Source organism: Ochotona princeps, chromosome 6, assembly GCF_030435755.1.
Source record: "Ochotona princeps isolate mOchPri1 chromosome 6, mOchPri1.hap1, whole genome shotgun sequence".
Taxonomy (NCBI): domain Eukaryota; kingdom Metazoa; phylum Chordata; class Mammalia; order Lagomorpha; family Ochotonidae; genus Ochotona; species Ochotona princeps.
In genome coordinates, this window is record NC_080837.1 from 33889679 (window position 1) to 33909406 (window position 19728).

The following is a 19728-nucleotide window of genomic DNA, read 5'->3' on the forward strand; positions in this document are numbered from 1 at the left end:
CTCTGACATGGGATACCAGGATTGCAAGCAACAGGTTTAACCCGATGCACCACAATGCTGGCCCCCGAAATTGCCAAATAAAATAAAAACATTGTTTACAGAATGAGAAAAATGGACACAAACATAGGAAAAATACAAATTAAATAAAAATGCTATTTTTACGCATCAAATCATCAAAAAAGAGGGATTATAATGCTCATTTTTGTGAAATTTGACAAAACGAACATACAACGGGTGGAAAAATCAATTTGTGTTTTAAGTTGTAAAGTGTATTTTTAAAAATCTGGCTTAAAACATGCATTTTTTAAATCCAATAATTCCGTTTCAGAAATTAATCTCTCCCTCTTCTTTTTTAATTTTTGACGTTGCTTAAATAGTTGACAAGAATGCAGGTCCATGAAGACCACTGAGTGGGATGGGGAGGGTGTAGGTATGTGGAAAGGTGGGTGGAACCAGAAATTAGTCTTAAGGGCATAGCTAAGAGGGGCCTTGTGTAGTAGTGAATAAGCCACAGCCCGTGATACCAGAATCCGGTAAGAGTCCAGTTCCAACGGCTTCTATTCTGATCCATTCCCTGTCAACAAAGCTGAGAAAGTAGCAGAAAATGGCCCAAGTGCTGGCCCCTGCAACGCAGTGGAGGAGGGATGGAGTGTGGGACGGTGTGGAGGGTTGAATTTCCACGCTCCTGGCTTCTGCCTTGGCCTTTGCAACTATTTGGTTAAAAAAAAAAAAAAAAAGCTGATCAAAATCTCCGTCTCCTTCCTTCCTTCTCTCCCTACTGGAACTCTGCGTTTCAAACAGGCAATTCATTTTTGTAGCTGGAGTTACAGAAAGGTGGAGTTACAGAAAGAAGGCGAATCGGAGACTTCTTCCGTCCCCTGGGTCATTCCCCAAATGTCCACAACAGCTGGAGCTCGGTGAGTCTGGAGCCAGGAGCATTTTCTGGGTCTCCCACGCAGGTGTAGGGGCCCAAGGACTTGAATCACCCTCTGCTGCTTTCCCAGGCTATAAGCAGGAAGCAGGATTAGAAATGGAGGAGCCGGGACACCAAGCAGGGCCCTGAGGGTGGGGGCTTAGTTTGCTATGCCAAGGAACAGGCCCTAACAATTTTGTTTGTTTGTTGTCTATACGAAGTAATATTATTAAGATGGTCGCTTACTGACAAAGGTCTAAATGTCCATCGATGCATGCTGTTAGGACTCACGAAATATCATACAATTATTATCGATGTTATCAACCTGGAGAATTCTCTAAGACTCTGAGCGAAGGCTGAGCTTGTGCCCATCCGCCTGCACCTTCCACGACCCTGCGGGCGCCGGGACGACGCCAACACGTCCAGCAGAGGGCGCCGCAGGGACGCCGGGGAGGAAGCGGCCCCTGCTGGTTCCGGGGCGGCCTTCTGTGGGTTGAGGGGTCCCGGGGTGCTCGCCCCCTGCGCTCCAGTGGCCACGGCCTCCCGCAGGGCGTCTTCCCAGTGAGTATCCCCGGCGGTCCGAGAGGGTTCCCACAGCCCGGGTGAGCCTGGTCCCAGGTTCTGTGGTGTCTCCACATGCCGTCAGTCCAGTGTCAGGGACCCCCGCGACCCCCGCGACCCCCGCGACCCCCGCGACCCCCGCGACCCCCGCGACCCCCGCGACCCCCGCGACCCCCGCGACCCCCGCGCGTGTGTTCCTCAGCCCTCTGCCGGCCTGGAACCCCGTGAACCCCACGGTAACCCGCTTCCGGTCGTGGCTAACTGTGGTCAGCCTACGCAGGTCGTGTATGGACTGTGTCTCCGCGCCAGCACCGTGGCTGATAAAATCTCGCTGTTCCCACAGACATGCGGTGTCGACACACACAGGGGCGCAGCCGCTTAGGCCCACAGCGGGGATGTCGGCTTCCCGCGTGGACTCCGAGTCCAGGCTGCGCCTCTTCCCAGCCAGCTTCCTGTGGAAGGGCCTGGAAAGCCACGAGTGCGTGTCCCGTGTGCCCACGCGGGATGCCCGCGTCCAGCTTGCGTCCTCTGGCTTTGGCCTGACCCAGCCCTGGCCGTTGTGACCATTTGGGAAGTGAACGAGCAGATGCAATACTTTCCTCTCTCTCTCCATGACGCTTGCTTACTTGCTTTCTCTTTTTTCTTGTCAAAGATTTATTTATCCATTATTGGAAAGGCAGATATACAGAGAGAAGGAGAGACAGAAAGATCTCTGCCTTTCAAATGAACAGATGAATCTTGGGAAGAGGTATACACATGTAAGAGGGTACCTCCAGAAGCCTGAAAACGAAAGGAGAAGCTTATTTTGGTGGATTTTTGGGATCCTTATTTTGGTGGATTTTTGAAATCCTCCCATGGGAAGAACATACTAATTTTAGAAATTACATGAATTTCAAAGATATACCGAAAGGAACTTCTCTTTTAATACAAATTAACACCAAATTTTTGAAGGGTGCTCGTGTATACGTAGGTATTGATGCTTGCAGATACCTGTGTACAGGTCTGCATGGTTGGAACATACCAAATATTAACAGCAATTATTTCAGGAAAGGAGTGGGATTCAAGAGAATGGATAAAAGGATATTATCATTTAATCACGTATATTCTCTTGTTTGTTTTTACAATAGACATTAATTTGTGGATTATATAAATGGAGACATGGATTATATATATAAGAATATATTTGGGGATAAATCTAAAAACAACATGGACCAATATTGCCACCTATGCAGATTTTAAAAATTGCACTCTAAGAGTTAAGCTATTCGAAGTCTGTTTTGTGATTGAGGATTACTCCCGAAAAGGTAACAATAGAATTATAAGTAGAAAAAAAAGTATGTTAGGGGCACTATAGTAGGCTAAGTGGCATACTAGGCTGACCTTCTGCCTTTGGCACCAGCATTCCATATAGGCAATTTGAGAATCGGCTGCTCCACTTCCGATCCAGCTCCCTTTTTAAAGCCTGGGGGAGCAAAAGAGCATTACTCAAGTGTTGGGCCTGTTCACCCACGTGGGATACCCAGAGGAAGCTCTTGGCTGCTGGCTTCGGGTTGGCTCAGCTCCGGCCATCGTGGCCATTTGGAGAGGGAAACAACGGATGCAAGATATCTCTCCTCTCTCTGTCCTTCTCTGTATGACTCAACAATCAAGTAAAAATAAAATAAATCCTTTTTTTAAAAAAAATAGTTACAAAAATATGATATACAGTGTAAAAAATACAAATTTTATGCAACAGGAATTTGAGAGTATTATAACATCTCATGAAATGACAAAAATATTACGCTGTTCACTGTGCAAAAATAAGCACATAGGAAGATGGACAACTCGGAATTTACAATACTCTCTTTTGAAGTTAGTACCTACATTATAAACCATTATTCAAAACTGTAAATGTTGTCTACATTACTCCCAAACGTGGGAGCTTTCAGTAAAAGAGAATACAGTAGATTAAAACCAGGAATGCAGTAGCTATTGCAGTGATCTCCAGCATTTTGTTCCATATTTCTCTCTCTGCTGCCCAGTTGTCTATCCCACACCCCACTGCTGCAGTCAGAGCAGTGAAGTCAGCATTTCATAACTCCTAATTATGCAGGAAAGTTCAAATATAAATTTCCTTGAAACTAAAATGCTCTGTAGGATCAAACAGAAGTAATAAATTTGAAGTAGCTTTATGTGCTGTGCATACATATTGTAGATCATTGAATTTGTGGAAAATGTGAAGCTGCTTAAGCTGAAGAAATAGAAACTGTGGTGAACTTAAAAAGGAAAAGGCTGTATTGAGAGAAAAGGTATGGTCTCTATCCTTCTGACATTCTTTTCAAAAATAGTTGCTTGTTTGAAAGGCAGAGTTGAAGAGAGCAGTCAGTGTAAATGAAGGTAGGCCACTGTGTTTGTTAACTAGCAGTTGTCAAGGTTAAGGATCTGTGTCCCCCACAGTGCCTGGGGGTCAAGCCTTCTCCTTGATGATTCCGCTTCAAAGCCAGGACCCTGGGGTCTTGGGCGAGATGCTTCTGGGATGTAAGAGACCCTTATCCATATGTGTAAGCCCCTTGAAGGGAAGGCAGGCACCTGTTTTCAAGGTGGCTTCAGCCAAAACAAGAATCTAGCTCGACTCTCATGACTACAGGCAGGACAACTGAGCATGTGCACATGTCAGGGCATTAACCTTTCCCTGATTTTAATGCCATTTTCTCTGTCCCAGGAGGAGGGTAACCTTATTGCCATAACATGTGGTCCCCATGTTAGCATGTCTCTATATCCATTGAATATTCATTTAATTCACTTGCCTTTGCTCAGGGAGCCACTACTCTAGAAAAGGTTCCCTCTACTCTCCTAGGTGCTGCAAAAAAAAAAAAAAAAAGACTGTGACAGTGACCTCTCTGCTCAATCAAGAAGCAGACCCAGAACTTGAATGGGTTACTTGCATAGTGAGTTTTCCTAGAAATATTGAGCTTCTGAGGTAGGCATTTTAGCAAGGGTTGGGGTCATCTTAGGGCCACAGCTTTATGCTGCTGGAGTTGGTGCCTGAATTTGGTCAAGTCATGCAATGCAGGCCTTTGGGGTTCAATAGTTTTCAGTAAACATATCCATCATTTTTTGCCAATGTTTCTAATTCCCTCCCAGCATTTCTGAGCTTTGTTAGCTGTTGCCACTTTCCATGTTTCATCTGTCCTGCTGGTGAGAACTCTGGCTGTCTTAGCAGAACTATATTTAACTATTTGTTAGGTTGCATTGCTCATGTGCTCAATATGAACAGTCTCTGGGTGGTTGTTCCTCGATCCAACACCTGTATGTGCCATGTCTTTGTTCTCGGGTGCCGTGCACACAGTGCCTTCCTCTTCATTTCAGTTCTGTGTCCTTGGTGAAAGTGGGCATGGCATGCTGCCAAGACTTCTGCATGTAGAAGCCTCTGTGCTGGGAGGACGAGGGGGGAGAATTTTAACAGAATTACAGACTTTTCTCTCATTCCTAGAAATACCTGTCCATACAACTCATTTGTCTTTCTGTTGGTCCTGAGCTTGGACAGAGGGCAGATAACTTCCCAAGAAAGGATGCAGGGACTGAAACCAGCCCAAAAGGTTGTATCTACAGATATTGTTTTTTAGAGTATGTATTTGGGCTGAATGACATCCCTGGCAGGACTTGGTTGGCCAAAGGCCAAATGGGAAAGGGCAGGATGTCAGGAGAGGAGGAATGGGTGAGGGTAGGCAAGCAGCAGATGGCGTGGGCTAAAGCTGGCATGGCCACGAGGCTGGGTGCAGCTGGAGGTGATGAGTGAGCCCCACAGGCGGGGCTGTGACTGCACTGGGAGGAGGCAGAAGCCACAGCTGGGAGCTTTGTGCACTGCTCCTAGGACACACACAGCGGTCTCCTCTGCAAGTGTTCATGGCAGACTGTAGCAAACCTCAGTGGTTGAGGCTAGCAGCAGAGCCAGTATCAGGAAAGAAGGACCAAAAGCTACTTCTGGCTGGTTCAGAATGTGTAGGACCCACCTCACCCTCTTGACCAGAGCAGCACTGCCTTGCTCTCTGTGGTACAAAGAGGCTGTGGAGGTGACCGAGGGGGTTCCTTGTAGATAAGCTGCCTTCTGAGAATGCTACTCTCTTCTTTTTAAAAAAAAATTAACATTAAAAATTTAACATTTATTTATTTGTATTAGAAAGCCAGATTCCCAAAAGAAGAAACAAAGATCCGCTATCCTCTGTTTCACTACCCATATGACCGCAATGGCCGGAGCTGAGCTGATCCAAAGACAGGAAAATCTTCTGTTCTGCCACATGGGTGCAGAGTCTGAAGGCTTAGGGCCATCTTCCACTGCTTTCTCTGACCAGAAACTGAGCCTTCTATCTGACGATACTACTCTTTTCAATCTAATCACATTATAATTGCTAGCTGAAATTGTGTGGGCTTCTACTTTTGAGATGCTGCTAACTGTGAATTTCATTAGAAATAAATTGTTTTTCCACTATTGACTCTATTGAATATTTCAATGGGCTTTTAGAAGGGAGATGCTAGCCTTCCAAACTCACTACATCCTACTCAGAACAGACACTAGACAGTGAGAAGGCAGCCAGGGAAACACCAGGAGGAGCAGAAGGCTTGTCATGGAGATGTATATTAAATAGAGTGACCAGCTGTGTCAGCCCTGCCAGTAAAAAATAGAGTTCTGTGGTATAAGCCTGAGCTTTCCAGGTAACAATGGAAAAGACCTCCACCCATGTGTTAACAGCAAGCAAACTAAGAGTGTTGGGCTGTATCTCAACAGGAAGCAGGGATGCTTCCAGTGTTAGCAGGCTCCCTCTGCATGAGTCTTCCCTGCTGTGTGGCTATTTCAGTCCTGCTACTAGGAAACCTGAGTTGGGATGGCAAGTGAGAACCTCACCCCTTCCATTTTAATCCTAAAAATGTCCAAATTTAACTGATACCACAGTGATGTTAACAAATCATGGTCAAAGAGAATGCCTTTAATTGAGCAAGCCTACCACTTTGGATATTACAACACAGTGTGAGGTTTCTAGAAAGCAAAGAGAAATATGGCAATGGTAAAAAAGGAACATTGTGCAGGTGCCTTGTCATAAAGAGTCTCTTCTGCCAAGTCTAGGAGATTAGAATTGTCCTGCAGGGCCCGGTGGCGTGGCCTAGCGGCTAAAGTCCTCGCCTTGAATGCCCCGGGGTCCCATATGGGCACCGGTTCTAATCCCGGCAGCTCCACTTCCCATCCAGCTCCCTGCTTGTGGCCTGGGAAAGCAGTTGAGGACGGCCCAAAGCTTTGGGACCCTGCACCCGTGTGGGAGACCCAGAAGAGGTTCCTGGTTCCCAGCTTCGGATCGGCATGCACCGGCCGTTGCGGCTCACTTGGGGAGTGAATCATTGGATGGAAGATCTTCCTCTCTGTCTCTCCTCCTCTCTGTATATCTGACTTTGTAATAAAAAAATAAATAAATCTTAAAAAAAAAAAAAAGAATTGTCCTGCAGACAGTGAGGAGTCCTTGAGGGATTTTAAGCAAGACCTCAGCATAACCAGACTAGTTTTCGGAAGAGCATGCTGCTGGTAATGATGTAAGATGGATTAATACAATTAGGAAGTACCTATGGTGGTCCAGGGGAGAAAGGGTAAGGAGAGACTCAGGGGCAGGCTTGTGGCTCTGAGGGTTCATGGGACACCCACATGCTATTTTAGAGAGCCCATTAGTTCTGCCACCTCTTCCTGCTCTCCAACTTCTTTCTAACACGTCTGGGAGGCAGCAGATGATGGCTCATGTTGTTTGTTTCCTGTTCCCCATGTGAGAGACTCATGCGATTCTGGGCTCCTCCTTGTTTTGGCCGGATTCAGCCATGGGGTGAATCATTGGATGGAAAATTTGTTTGTATCATTGTCAGTCTTTTTGTCATTCTACCCTCAACTCACTAAACAAATATGTATTTGAGAGGGAGAGAGAGGATCAATAGAATGTGAAGGGAAATTTAATGTGGAATGGTTAAAGGACTTTTAAAGGTCACTGAGAATTCCCATAATATTTATAAGCAATGGAGAATGCAGGGAGGATGTATGATGTCATTTGACATTGTATACCGATAGTCTAACTTAGGACTGAGAAAAGACAAACTCTAAATGTATGTGGATTTGAGTTTGGTTCTGAACACATTAAATTTGAGGTGCCACTGGAGTATGCAGGTGGAACTGTTCACTAAAGTGTTGAAAATGTACCTCTAGGATCTTAGGAGAACCATGTGGGTCCACAGAGTTGCTTCATGAATCAAGGCGTAAGGAGTGAGTGCGCATTTAACCTAGTGGTTTGAGTTACTCCTCCAAGAAAGGCCAGCATTGAAATACCCAGCAGATAAGCACCAGTGCGTGAAGAAGGGCTGAGCAGCAGGCAGCCAGGGAGGGAGGAGAATAAGAACATCTGTGGGAATAGAAGAGATGTGTTTCATAGTGGAAGGCTAGTTTGAGGCCCATGCTGCAGAGGTGCCCGATGAAGTAAAGACTGGCAAGTATGTGTCCCTCAGCTCTGGTATTCCTTGCTTTTGTTTTCCCTTCTTCCCTGTCCATGTCTGCCTAGCATGGGACTCTCACAGAGCATTTGGAACAGAAGCATTTGCCTGAGACCTTGTTTTCTAAGGAATTTTCACTGTGATTTGAAGCTGCAGAGAAGTAGAGAAATAGTGGCGTGTAAATTCTGTGTGTTGCAATTCCCATCCCTGTTGATGCAGATTGTACTTTATGGCAGTTGAAGGCAAAGAAAAAAACAAAATATATCACCAACCAAAAAGGTAAAGGCATGTAGAGTACTTGATGCTGTCTGCTTCCCAGATCCAGATAGCATGATACAAGGAAATGGAACTAGCATATCCTGCTGTGAGAAATCAAGGTGATGGGCCTGGCATGATGTCTCAGTGACTAAATCCTCACCTTGCAATTTCCAGGATCCCATATGGGTGCCAGTTTGTGTCCTGGCCATTCCACTTCCCATTTAGCTCCCTGATTATGGCCAGGGAAAGCAACAGAGGATAACCCAAAGCCTTGGGACCCTGCACCCACATGGGAGACCTGGAAGAGGCTCCTAGCTTCTGCCTTTGGATCAGCTCAGCTCCAGCTGCTGTGGCCACTTGGAGAGTCAACCAGGGGATAGAAGAGCTTTCTATCTCTCCTTCCCGCCATAAATTGGATCTGCCTTTCTAATAAAAACAAATAAATCTTTAAAAAAAATAGGAAATCAAGGTGATGGAAATCAATATAGACTGTATTTTGACAGAGACCAGCAGAGTTAACATAGCCATGATGCCAAAACAGCCAAGTGTACTGCTATTCTGGTCAAGAAAATACTGTGATTCTCCTAGTTGATGGAGATTTAGAACAGGGGTTTGGCAAATTGCAGTGTTGAGGCCAGATTTGGCCTCCTACCTGGTTTTATAAAGAAATTTTTATTGGAACACAACCATGTTCATTCAGTTAGGCAGAGTTAAATAGGCACAACAGGGATTATAAGACCTGCAACTGCTAAAGTATTTACTGTCTTGTCCTTTACTGGATGAATTTATCATTCCATGATCTGGAATAAAGCATTTTCCAAATCGGTAGCCTGGATCCAATACCAGAGTTGTGTTATTTGCTCTAATAATGATACTGCAAGAATGCAACTGAGACAACCACTTAGTTGAGATTCTGAAGATAGTCTATTCCTGGTGTGGATTTTTAAGAATCATTTCATTGGCACCTGGCGTGGTGGCCTAGCGGCTAAAATCCTCACCTTGAACTTGCTGGGATCCCTTAAAGGCACCAGTTCCCATCCAGCTTACTGCTTGTGGCCTGGGAAAGCAATCGAGGATGGCCCAAAGCCTTGGGACCCTGCACCCGCATTTGAGACCCAGAAGAGCTCCTGGCTTCGGATCGACTCAGTTCTGGCCACTGTGGTCGCTTGGGGAGTGAATCATCAGACGGAGGATCTTGCTCTCTCTCCTCCTCCTGTCTATATATCTGGCTTTGCAATTGAAAAAAAAAAAAAAAGAATCATTCCATTGAGGACACAGTGGCTAATACCAGCCCTGGAAACCTTAAGTCTTTCATATTGGTGCAATTCAGCTTGAGATTTGACATGTTCTATGTCCCCCTGACCAGCAGTAGGGCTGCTGTTTGGCCTTTCCTGCCATGTAGAAGTTTCTCCATATGTCAGGAAATCAAAGGGAGGATTTCCCTAACTTTTGAATATGTATGTTTCAACCATAGCTCTGACGACTAGTAAAGTAAACTCAAGATGAGTTTGGAAACGGTAGATACTTTACATTCATTACCTTAACTCAGTAATATCCCAGCCTAACTGCAGGACATCATGGCATTTCAGGTCCTTTCATATTCATTTTCAAAATGTCTAGATGTTCTCCTGTACCCGGAATGGTTGTTATTTTGTAAAAATGGCACTTGTCATTTTAGGGATGGATTATAAAAATATTCAATTTATGGGCTCGGCGGCGTGGCCTAGTGGCTAAAGTCCTCGGCTTGAAAGCCCCGGGATCCCATATGGGCGCCGGTTCTAATCCCGGCAGCTCCACTTCCCATCCAGCTCCCTGCTTGTGGCCTGGGAAAGCAGTCGAGGACGGCCCACAGCTTTGGGTTCCTGCACCCGCGTGGGAGACCGGGAAGTGGTTCCAGGTTCCCGGCATCGGATCGGCGCAGCACCGGCCCGTTGCAGCTCACTTGGGGAGTGAATCATCGGACGGAAGATCTTCCTCTCTGTCTCTCCTCCTCTGTGTATATCTGGCTGTAATAAAATGAATAAATCTTTAAAAAAAAATATTCAATTTATATACCTATGGTAGTGTTGGAGCTTTTTTCTAAGGGGGTCCCAGCCTCCCCATCAATCACTGGATTCCAGGTTCATGCACCAACTTAGAGTTGGAAATCAGTTGAGGGATAAACAGTGTTCTGTTACAGTCATTAATGGCAGCTTGCTGTTCACCTTAATGCACTTATTTTTTTTATTTTACAAGTCAAACAATATCCTGACTGGCCCTATATTTCAATCTTAGTAGCATCCCAATCTAATTGCCAAACTCCCTTGCAAGTCAAGGCACTTTGATTGTCATTTGGGCCTTGGCATCCATGATGATGATTATATATGGTTAGCTCTGTTAATGAATGTTACTACCTGGTTGCTGCCACTCTGAACTGCCATTGTCCCCTTTGGCTCTGACTGTGGAGAACAAAGACACCAGGGTTACCTTAACTATGTGTCCCTTGTTGCTTCACAAAAGGAATTTCCTTTGGTTCTCTTGGAATATATATCTCAGGAAAAGGATAGCAAGTCTATTCTAATAGTCTCAATTTTCTATTATAATATTCTCACATTTAATCCCTTCCTCATTAGTGCCAAGAAATTTCTGGACTTCTTTTCTTCTGTCCAAACTTCCAAGAACCATTGCAACAAACTAATTAAATTTGCCTGAAGTATACATGCCAGAAAATTGAATGAGAATTCATGACTATATACTATCACCTCAAGGAATCCATTCTTAAAAAGCCTAACTCACACACTGTCCCTCTCCAGTGTTACACCTTATAGATCTTTTCTCTCCTATTGTTTCCTGATCCTCTCATATTTTCCAGGTCCTGCAAGGTCTTCCATGGTAAGAACAGTAATTTCCTGCTCAGGCTTTGCCAAGAAGTAATGCAGGTTCTTGGATGGAGACAGAACAAAGGGCGATGGAGGCTTATCCTGAGAAGTGGACTCTTCTGCAGCCCTGCTCTGGGTGAGTTCATCTATGGTCTCCTGGCAGGAGGGCTTCTGTTCTCCTCCGTGCAGAGGAAACGAACCACTTGTGGTGGCGGGGAAGATTAGGGATGCTCAGCAACTCAAAATTCTGAGACTCATGCCCACAAATATTTCTTGTTGTAAGGTATCCTGGTTTTCCTGTCTTGAACATTAGTCTAGGAGACCTGTTGAAGCAGTGTGTTCAGTTTTGCACATCTGCTGCACTGGATCCCGAAATGATTTCCAACAGTGTCTTCTAGCCTGCTGCTGAAAGAGGTTAGAATTTCATTCATGATCATCCTGGGAGTCCTTGGAATTTCACAAGATTTCTAAATGTTCAATTGGTTGCTTTGAATTATCATTTTCTTCTTTGCAAGATTTCTAATGCTCCCAAAGCAGCCTGTCTGTTTTATAATATGAATCATTGTCACCACTTCTATATCAATTAAATGTGACAATTACTTGTATCCTGATGTCTAGTCTACCACCTGCACTTCAGAGCTGTTAACTCTATGTGAAAGCTAGAATAATCTGATACATGCCACTGCATGGTTGAGATTTTAGCTACCCCACTTACACCCCAGGAAAACTGTTCCTACTACCTTTAGACATGTGGGCTATTAAACTGCAAGATCCAGTTTTCCAAGGGCTAGTTTAAAAACCACTCTGGTACCAATCTTTATAGTTTACGCTCCTGAGAAAGTTTGAGGTAAACAGAAAGTATTTACTTACTTTATTTAATTATTTATTTGCAATAAATGCTTTATAGACCTGTGAGATTGAGATGAGAAAATGCAAGAGGGAAATGAAAGTGAGGTAGAAAAGAAGTGGGAGCAGATACATAGAAATGTGCTATGCAATGGCTATAGTTTTCTCAGCAAGCAAAGAGCTATTTTGCTTGATTTCCAGGGAATTTCCAGAGTGCACATGAAGCTACTGCCTCTGGGAACTGTCCATTACAAGTGAGGCAGAGTGAGCAAAGCTGGTTTCTATCTCCTGTCTCTAGGCGGTTGAGTTGACCCCTCCCTAAACATTAAATCCCTCTCACTCCTGTGTGTGTAGTCCCTTCAGGTAGCTTTGCAAGGAGGTTCATTCTTCAGGCTTTCCTTCTGCTCCATGCTGCACGTGGAGGTCCCTTGGCTTGTGGGCACAAGCTGGAGGAGGGGCTATCAGGTACATCATCGGGTTTGTGAGGATTTGATCATGTCGTATGTGGTGTCTGGCATTCATTAAGCACACAGTCAGTGTCTGTTACTGTGAATAGCAATGAAGTAAACTTTTAGTGAGTGATGCATGATTGGTACAAGCATGTCCATGCTATCTTTACCTTTATTAGACACCACTGTGCTCGGTCAGCACTCTGATACACAGCCAGACACATCTGAGTGGTCTGACAATGCCAAGGGCTGTGCTCCACCACAGCATGTGGCAGCCAGGCAGCCAAAGGGCATCACAGTGAATCCACAGTAGTGGCAACAGCATCTCAGCAGCATATGCTGATACAATGGAGGAGAGTTTGTTTTTGCTTTTAAAAAATATGTGTGATGAGTGACAATGTCTTCTGTGTTCTAGCCAGCTTAAAATGCTCTTTTGTTTAACCTGTATCTAGGATCTACTAAGGGAATAGATTGATATTGGTTTCTTGTTCTATAAGTTACAGTCATGTAGCTGAAGGATAGTTTGCACATTCAGTTGTAGAGTTGCTTACCGGAGCCCTCAGGTGTCAAATATCTCAACAATAGTAGTCATTGGGAAATGTGCTGTATCATCCTCTGAGTTTGATTAACTAAGAAAATATCCTTCACTTGATGAATAATTCAAATCTGAGTCTTGTCACCATGGAAGAGAGGGCTGTCTCCTGCGATCTCTCTTTATGAAGCATTCGGTGACACAGACATAATGTTTACTTCCCTCAAGGGGACAGCAGCTCTTGGCATGTGAAATACAGTTTCAGCAGAAAACTTGCTGTTCTATATTTGTTTAAACAACTTCAATATTCTGTTAGGCTTTCTGCTTCAAATACATGAAAAGGATTTTTATAGTCAAGGGGGATCTGCCAATGAATATGACAGACATGAACGTTGTGACAGTGATAAAGTGAATTTGGGGCTTTCAAAAAATACTACAGTTTTGCTTTATTGAAAGCAAAAGTTGAGCTTTTAAAAGCAGAGATTGGGCCAGGTGGCGTGGCCTAGAGGCTAAAGTCCTCACCTTGGACATACCGGGATCCCATATGGACGCCGGTTCTAATCCCAGCAGCTCCACTTCCCATCCAACTCGCTGCTTGTGGCCTGGGAAAGCAGTCGAGTATGGCCCAAAGCCTTGGGACCCTGCACCCTTGTGGGAGACCTGGAGGAGGTTCCTGGCTCCTGGCTTTGGATCGGCACAACACCAGCCATTATGGTCACTAGGGAGTGAACCATCAGACGGAAGATCTTCCTCTCTGTGTCTCCTCCTCTCTGTATATCTGACTTTGCAATAAAATAAATAAATCTCTTTTTGAAAAAGTAGAAATTGTTCAGGGTTATGTGTCTAATGAAAAATATAAACTATAACAAGGGTAGTTTCTCCTATTGATAACAAATGTTTCCCATGTCTGATTTTTATGTTAAAACTACTCTATGACTAGTTCCCCTTTTCTGAATGTGGGTTGCTGTCCTTGGCTGAGAACAGAATTGCCTCCATCAGTTCTGGTCTTTGACCTTGTAGCATGAAGCCATCCTGTCTAACCCCCTAGGCCTGCCTCAGCAACTATCAGCCAGACCTAACCAGGCCCTAACCCCAGCCTGCCAAACCCACCTCTGGTCCTGAAGAGAGGAGCCGGATGTGCTAAGGGACGGACCTGGTGCTGCTGAAGAGAAAAGTGAAAAATGTATGGTAGAGTGCTGCAGAAAGGTTCTGTCTTAGTCTGTTTGGACTAATGTAATGGACTCCTTACACTGACAGACTAAACACATCTCTAGCCTAGCTGTACCTCTTACCAGTAGAATAAAGAATTGTATTTTTTGATAGTACAGCTAGGCCAAACTTTTTTGTGGCACATTTTTTGATATTGTTCTACAAGCCATAATAAGACTGTTATGCTTCCCAAATTTAGACTTAAGCACTCTAAGAGCAAAGGTTTTGACTAGATTGGCCCTAAATAAGAAACAGAATTAAAAACTGAATCAGAAAGATATCTCTAGTCAATAAGACGAGATCTAAAGGTCCCTCCTTCCCACATGCTTCCTTATGTGAACTAAATTTCACACACAGCTCAACAAATTGGTATCTGTGCACTCAACTCTTTAATTACAGTAGCTAACTTTACACTGGGTTCAGGTCGATAGTGTCCTTGTCCCCTCACAATCTACAAGGAGGTCTCAGAACCCTGTTTTACACATGAGGATGCCAAGGCACAGAAAGGGTGAGGAGCTGGCCCATGATCAGCCTCTGTAAGAGGCAGAGCCAGAATCAGACTCAGGCCTGCCTAGTGCCCAAACCACCAACATCAGGTTCTGCTGTCTCTCAGAGAGGAGGCAGAATGTTCCAGTTGGTCTGCAACTGAGGAGGAAATTCGTTGAAGCATCCTTTTCTTTTTAGTGTCAAGTTTGGAACATGAAGGACATGGATAGGAATAGAAGCTGATCAAAGATCAAAAGATTCTGAGCTCAGAAAATTGGGAGGAAGGAGGAGACAGAGTAGCTATGTTAGATGAGCTACAAGTGTCTACATCTTTTAAAACATTTTCTATTAAGTGGAAATTCCAATAACAGAAAAATAACTATTTTCAAATGATCAATTCAGTCACATTTAGTGCATTCACTGTGCTGCACAGCGACACATTTATGTAGTTCCCAGCACCCCAAAGTAAAGCGCCGTTACTCACTAAGGAATCACTCTAAGCGTTCCTCTCCCTATTCCCTAGCAACCAGCAATCTGTGTTGTGTTGTTATGGATTTATCTATGCTGGATGTTTTCTATAAATGGATCATATAATAATAAGCCTTTTGTCTCTTCTTTCACTTCACATAATGTTTTTGAGGTGCTTCATCACCTTTGTGTCTGAAGAACATTCTCCTGAGTGTACATCCTATGATCTGCATTTCCATTTATGTCTTGATGGACATGTGCACTGTTTCCACTTTGCGACTCCATTGAATAGTGCTGCTGTGAACATGCAGGCGTGTGTATTTGAGTGCCTGTTTTCAAATCTTCTATTTGAGTAGATAATGATCCATGATAATAATTCCATGTTTAGTTTTTTGCAGAAACTTTTGTGTCTTTTGAAACACCTGCCTAAAGAAAATATTATTGACAGGTTAAACATTTTGATGAATTTCTCAGCCTCTTGCACTGATGGTGTTGGAGGACCACACAGTTTGTTGTGAGGCTCTGAAACTTGAGCAGCAATCATGACCTCCATCCAGTAGGTGTCAGTAGAATCCTCTGAGGTTCAACAGCTATTCATGTCTGGAGAAATTACCAGATGTGCCCTGGGAATCGGAAGTGCCCTCCCATTCTCTCCTGAAACCACTGTTTGAATGGATTCCTATAAATTTGTTACAAATAAGACTGATATTACAACAAAACAAAGTCATTAAGAAATGAACATTTCTTAGAAGTCTGTGTACAAGAAATAATGTTTTATTTTACTATAGGTGATGTTAAGGAGTTTACAAATGTGTGACAATCAGATCACTGAATATTCATGTACCTTTTAAAAGTAACTTTAGTATTATATATCTAGCTCATTCTCATAATTCTAAGAAATGTAGCCAATTGCCAGATATACACCATGCAGTTGCATTTATACTATACTGCATCTAACAATTTTTAAGAAGACATTTAGGAGCAAGATTTACCTTGTATTAAATATCTATTTTTATAAAGTAAAGCTTAAATAATGCCCATGAATAATATGAATTAATGAAAGATGAATTCTGATATCATTAATGAAATATAATGAACCAAACAACTCCTTTACATTTAGGGGTTTTTTTTTTTTTTTTTGGCCTTAACTCACTTTTATTGGTTTTTTTATTTTTTTGGAAAGGCAGATATATACAAAGAAGGAAAGAGGGAAAGCTCTTCCATCCTTTGGTCCACTCCCTAAATGGCTGCAACAGCAGGACCTGAGCCAATCTGAAGCCAGGAGCCAGGAGCTTCTCTGGGTCTCCCATGATGGCCCAGGGTCTTGAGTTATCATCTGCTGCTTTCCCAGGCCACAAGCAGGGAGCTGGGTGGGAAGTGGAGCAACCTGGATAAGAACCGGAGCTCATATGGGATCCTGTCCTTTACATTTAGTAGTAGGAATCTTGGAGAGTTGATTGTAGGATTGGACTCCTGCGTAAATTAGCACCTCCACATCAAAAAGTTATTGAGACTAAAGCTGCTGTATTAATGGATCAACCAACTTTAGACACAAACAGCATTGGTGTAAAGTCCACAGCAGTTGGCAAGCGCCATGGCACTGAATGTCTTGTCTTCCCAGGAACCAGAAAAAGAAGGTGAATTGGTGCCATTCAGATAAGTACTGAAACGAGAGATACATAGTAGGGCAGATGAAAACAATACAGCAAAACATGTCAATAAATTGTATCCAGCAGCAGAAACAAAACCAAGAGTGTATAAATAGATCCATGAGTCATGATCAAATAAATTAGACCCAATTAGATTCATTTTCTCTTTCATACCCAGGATAATACTAGGAAGAAACCCTATGTGATGTGTCTTTGCCTATGCCCAGTTCCTAACTGTCACCCACTTGGAAATTTCCTTTACAGAAATCTCGGAGGCAAGATGTATCTCCTGTATTGATTTAATATTCATTATATTACAAAAAGTAGGGTTATATCCCAAGACTACCTTTGTCTTGAGGAAGAAAAGCATTTCAGACTTAAATTAGTATAAATTAACTGGACAAAATCATTGTTTTTTTCAGATTGAAATTATCTGTCCAATATCCATTATTTCTTTTAGATTGATTAAGTTCAATGATCTATCCAGTTTATAATTCATCTTTAATAGTCAAGAATAGGATTGTTTTCTTGGAGGAGTTGATTGCCTTTATTATAACCTACAAACACAGGGAGGGTAACATTCATTTACTTGGACTAGTAACCTGTTAATCAGTTAACCCTTAACCTATGTACTGAACAGATGATTTACTTAACAATAACTTCCAAAGCTTTTTGCATCTTGGATTGCTCTCCTGAACCCCACACCCCATTTGCCTTATGAGTAGCTTCACGTGATGATGTCACAGATTTCTCCAAGTTAACAGTTCTAAAGTTGATGAAAGCCCTGATCTCTCCCCTTTATTCCTATTGCTGAAGTTGGGCCGCTTCCTCTCAGTGAATGAATGGCCCTCCTTAGACTCATTTGCCAGAACTAGAAAAGAGGCAGCTATTTGAGATTTCTTTCTGTTCCTCACTCTCCCTTTCCTCTATCCAATGACCAACATTATTGATTTTACTTAGTAAAGTGTGTGTCTATCTTTACAACCACTTAGTATCATTTCTCATCTTCTATCACTAGAACTGTTATAATAGTGTGTTCATTGGTTTCCCTAATATCCATCTGGCTACTAGAATGATCCTTTGGGAAAAAAAAAACTGCAGCTGAGCAAAATGATGGCCAGAATTTTGCAGGTCAAAACCTGAATTCCTCAATGTTTCATACAGGGCATTTTATGATCTCTCAGAATTCTCCTTGCTCACCTGTATATCAATACCAATATACACACTCCTGTTGCTTGGACCAAACATTCGTTCTTCAGATCCTTCCTTTGTGTGTCCCCAAACTAGTTGTTTCAGCTTAATAATATATTTTCTGATTTTCACAGTCTAGAATTGATGACCATGTTTATATTTGTAACATATGAACTCATCATATATTCATAACATATGAACTCATCATACTTTTCTACTATATACTATCAATCTTATCTGCTCAAAGTCATTTTTATGTCTCAAGGATGAAGAGGAGCCCATGATTTTAGCCACATATGGTCACTGCCAAGATTTCACTTATTATGTATCTGTATTCTAGTCATAATTAATACTGTAACTTCTTGTCAGTGAAGCCACTCTTGTCTACTTTTCTACTGTTACTTTATCTCTCATCTCAGTACCCCAGATAGAACCTGTCACTTGAGCATAGTAGAGCTAATACTGAGATGCACCTAAGCAAAGAACACAGATCTAGGCTGTCACCGATACCCAATTCTCTTCTCATATATTCTCTTTTAGCCTCTGTAAGATTACCCTAAATAGCATCTTTCATTGATAGAGCAGGGAGCAGAGGTCCTCGGGCTGACTCACTTCTGAAAAAGCTCGCTGCAGCACATGTATGTCTCATAAGTTCTGTTGGTGAAGCTTGTGTTTAGGAAGGAGACACAGTCATTTTCAGCTCCCCGGGGTACATAGAGGATTCCTGGAGACAAGAGACAAAGATACAAGGGAAAGAATGTATGTATGTTCCTCAGAGCTCTGTAATTTTTGTTGTTGATTTAAATGATCAGATTTGGTGATTTCTGTGTATCTGTGAGATAGGTCAATAAATCAGTGTTCTGAGAGAGATCCTGTGATCGAGAAGGATCAAGTGATTTCTGCCAAGAGACCAAGTTGAGGCACTTACCTGCGATGCAGGCATTGATAAAGGATACACAGCTCCCTGTGAAGAGGGCCCTGATCACAATCTTAGACATGTCACTCTTTCGTTGGGGCACTACTGATGCTGCAGACAACAAAACCAAAGAATTCCATCGCTTTTCTATCTGCTAATCATGTGTATCCAGTGATCCCCTCTTTTTATAAGCATGTAGAGTAAGAAAACGTACCAGGGCTGGTCAGTGTTGCCCTGGCTGTGTATACATTCATTAGTCCTGAGGGATTCCTAAGTCAGGTTTTCCCCAGGTCGAGGATTTGCACCTGACCCTAACTTCAGTGGTTCTGTGAGCATTTGCTTGATGTATCTGGATCAAGCAAGGCTCTAGGTTGCTTCAGAATGGTGCAAATACCTGATGACCACCAGTTCAGACTGCATTCTTATACCTGGACCAAAATTAGATGGACTTTTCTGAGCCAATAGGCTAAAGAGGGTAACATTCATGTAAGTCTAAGGCACACATTGCTAATCTAGATGCAATGTGTCATAGTCAGGCATCAGAATTAAAACAATGCAGACATGTATTAAACTGAAAGGAAATCACTTTTCATTTAAATTGTTCAATCAACGCACTGAATTCAATGATGAGTTTAATGACTACTCCAGTGTGATTGACATTCAGGATGGACACACTGATCTGTATTTATTTAAAAACTCCATTTCACTGAAGATCCATTTCTATCTTGTATCTTCTGAACTGTTGAGATTTGTTAGTGATTTGCTGACCCTACTCTCAAGGACGATTCCACCTCTGGATTTGTCCTGTAACCACTGCTCACACTCTGTAGTCACTGGTGCAGTCTCAATTACCTGTATTTGCTTCAAAGACTCATTTCTCCCACACTTGGTCACTTT

At 43.0% G+C, this 19728-nt stretch overlaps 1 protein-coding gene across 1 annotated transcript in view; it reads right to left on the reverse strand.

The window, feature by feature from the left end:
- Positions 1–1250: 1250 nt before the first annotated feature.
- SLC28A2 (solute carrier family 28 member 2) overlaps positions 1251–19728 on the reverse strand; it is a 41005-nt gene continuing 22527 nt past the window's right edge. The window contains exons 15-20 of the mRNA XM_058665286.1: positions 18844–18942; positions 18528–18639; positions 16633–16738; positions 2855–2936; positions 2245–2254; positions 1251–1926 (exon numbers count right to left, since the gene is read on the reverse strand). Of these exons, the coding sequence (XP_058521269.1) occupies positions 1251–1926; positions 2245–2254; positions 2855–2936; positions 16633–16738; positions 18528–18639; positions 18844–18942 (1085 nt within the window). The remainder of the gene's footprint in view (positions 1927–2244; positions 2255–2854; positions 2937–16632; positions 16739–18527; positions 18640–18843; positions 18943–19728) is intronic.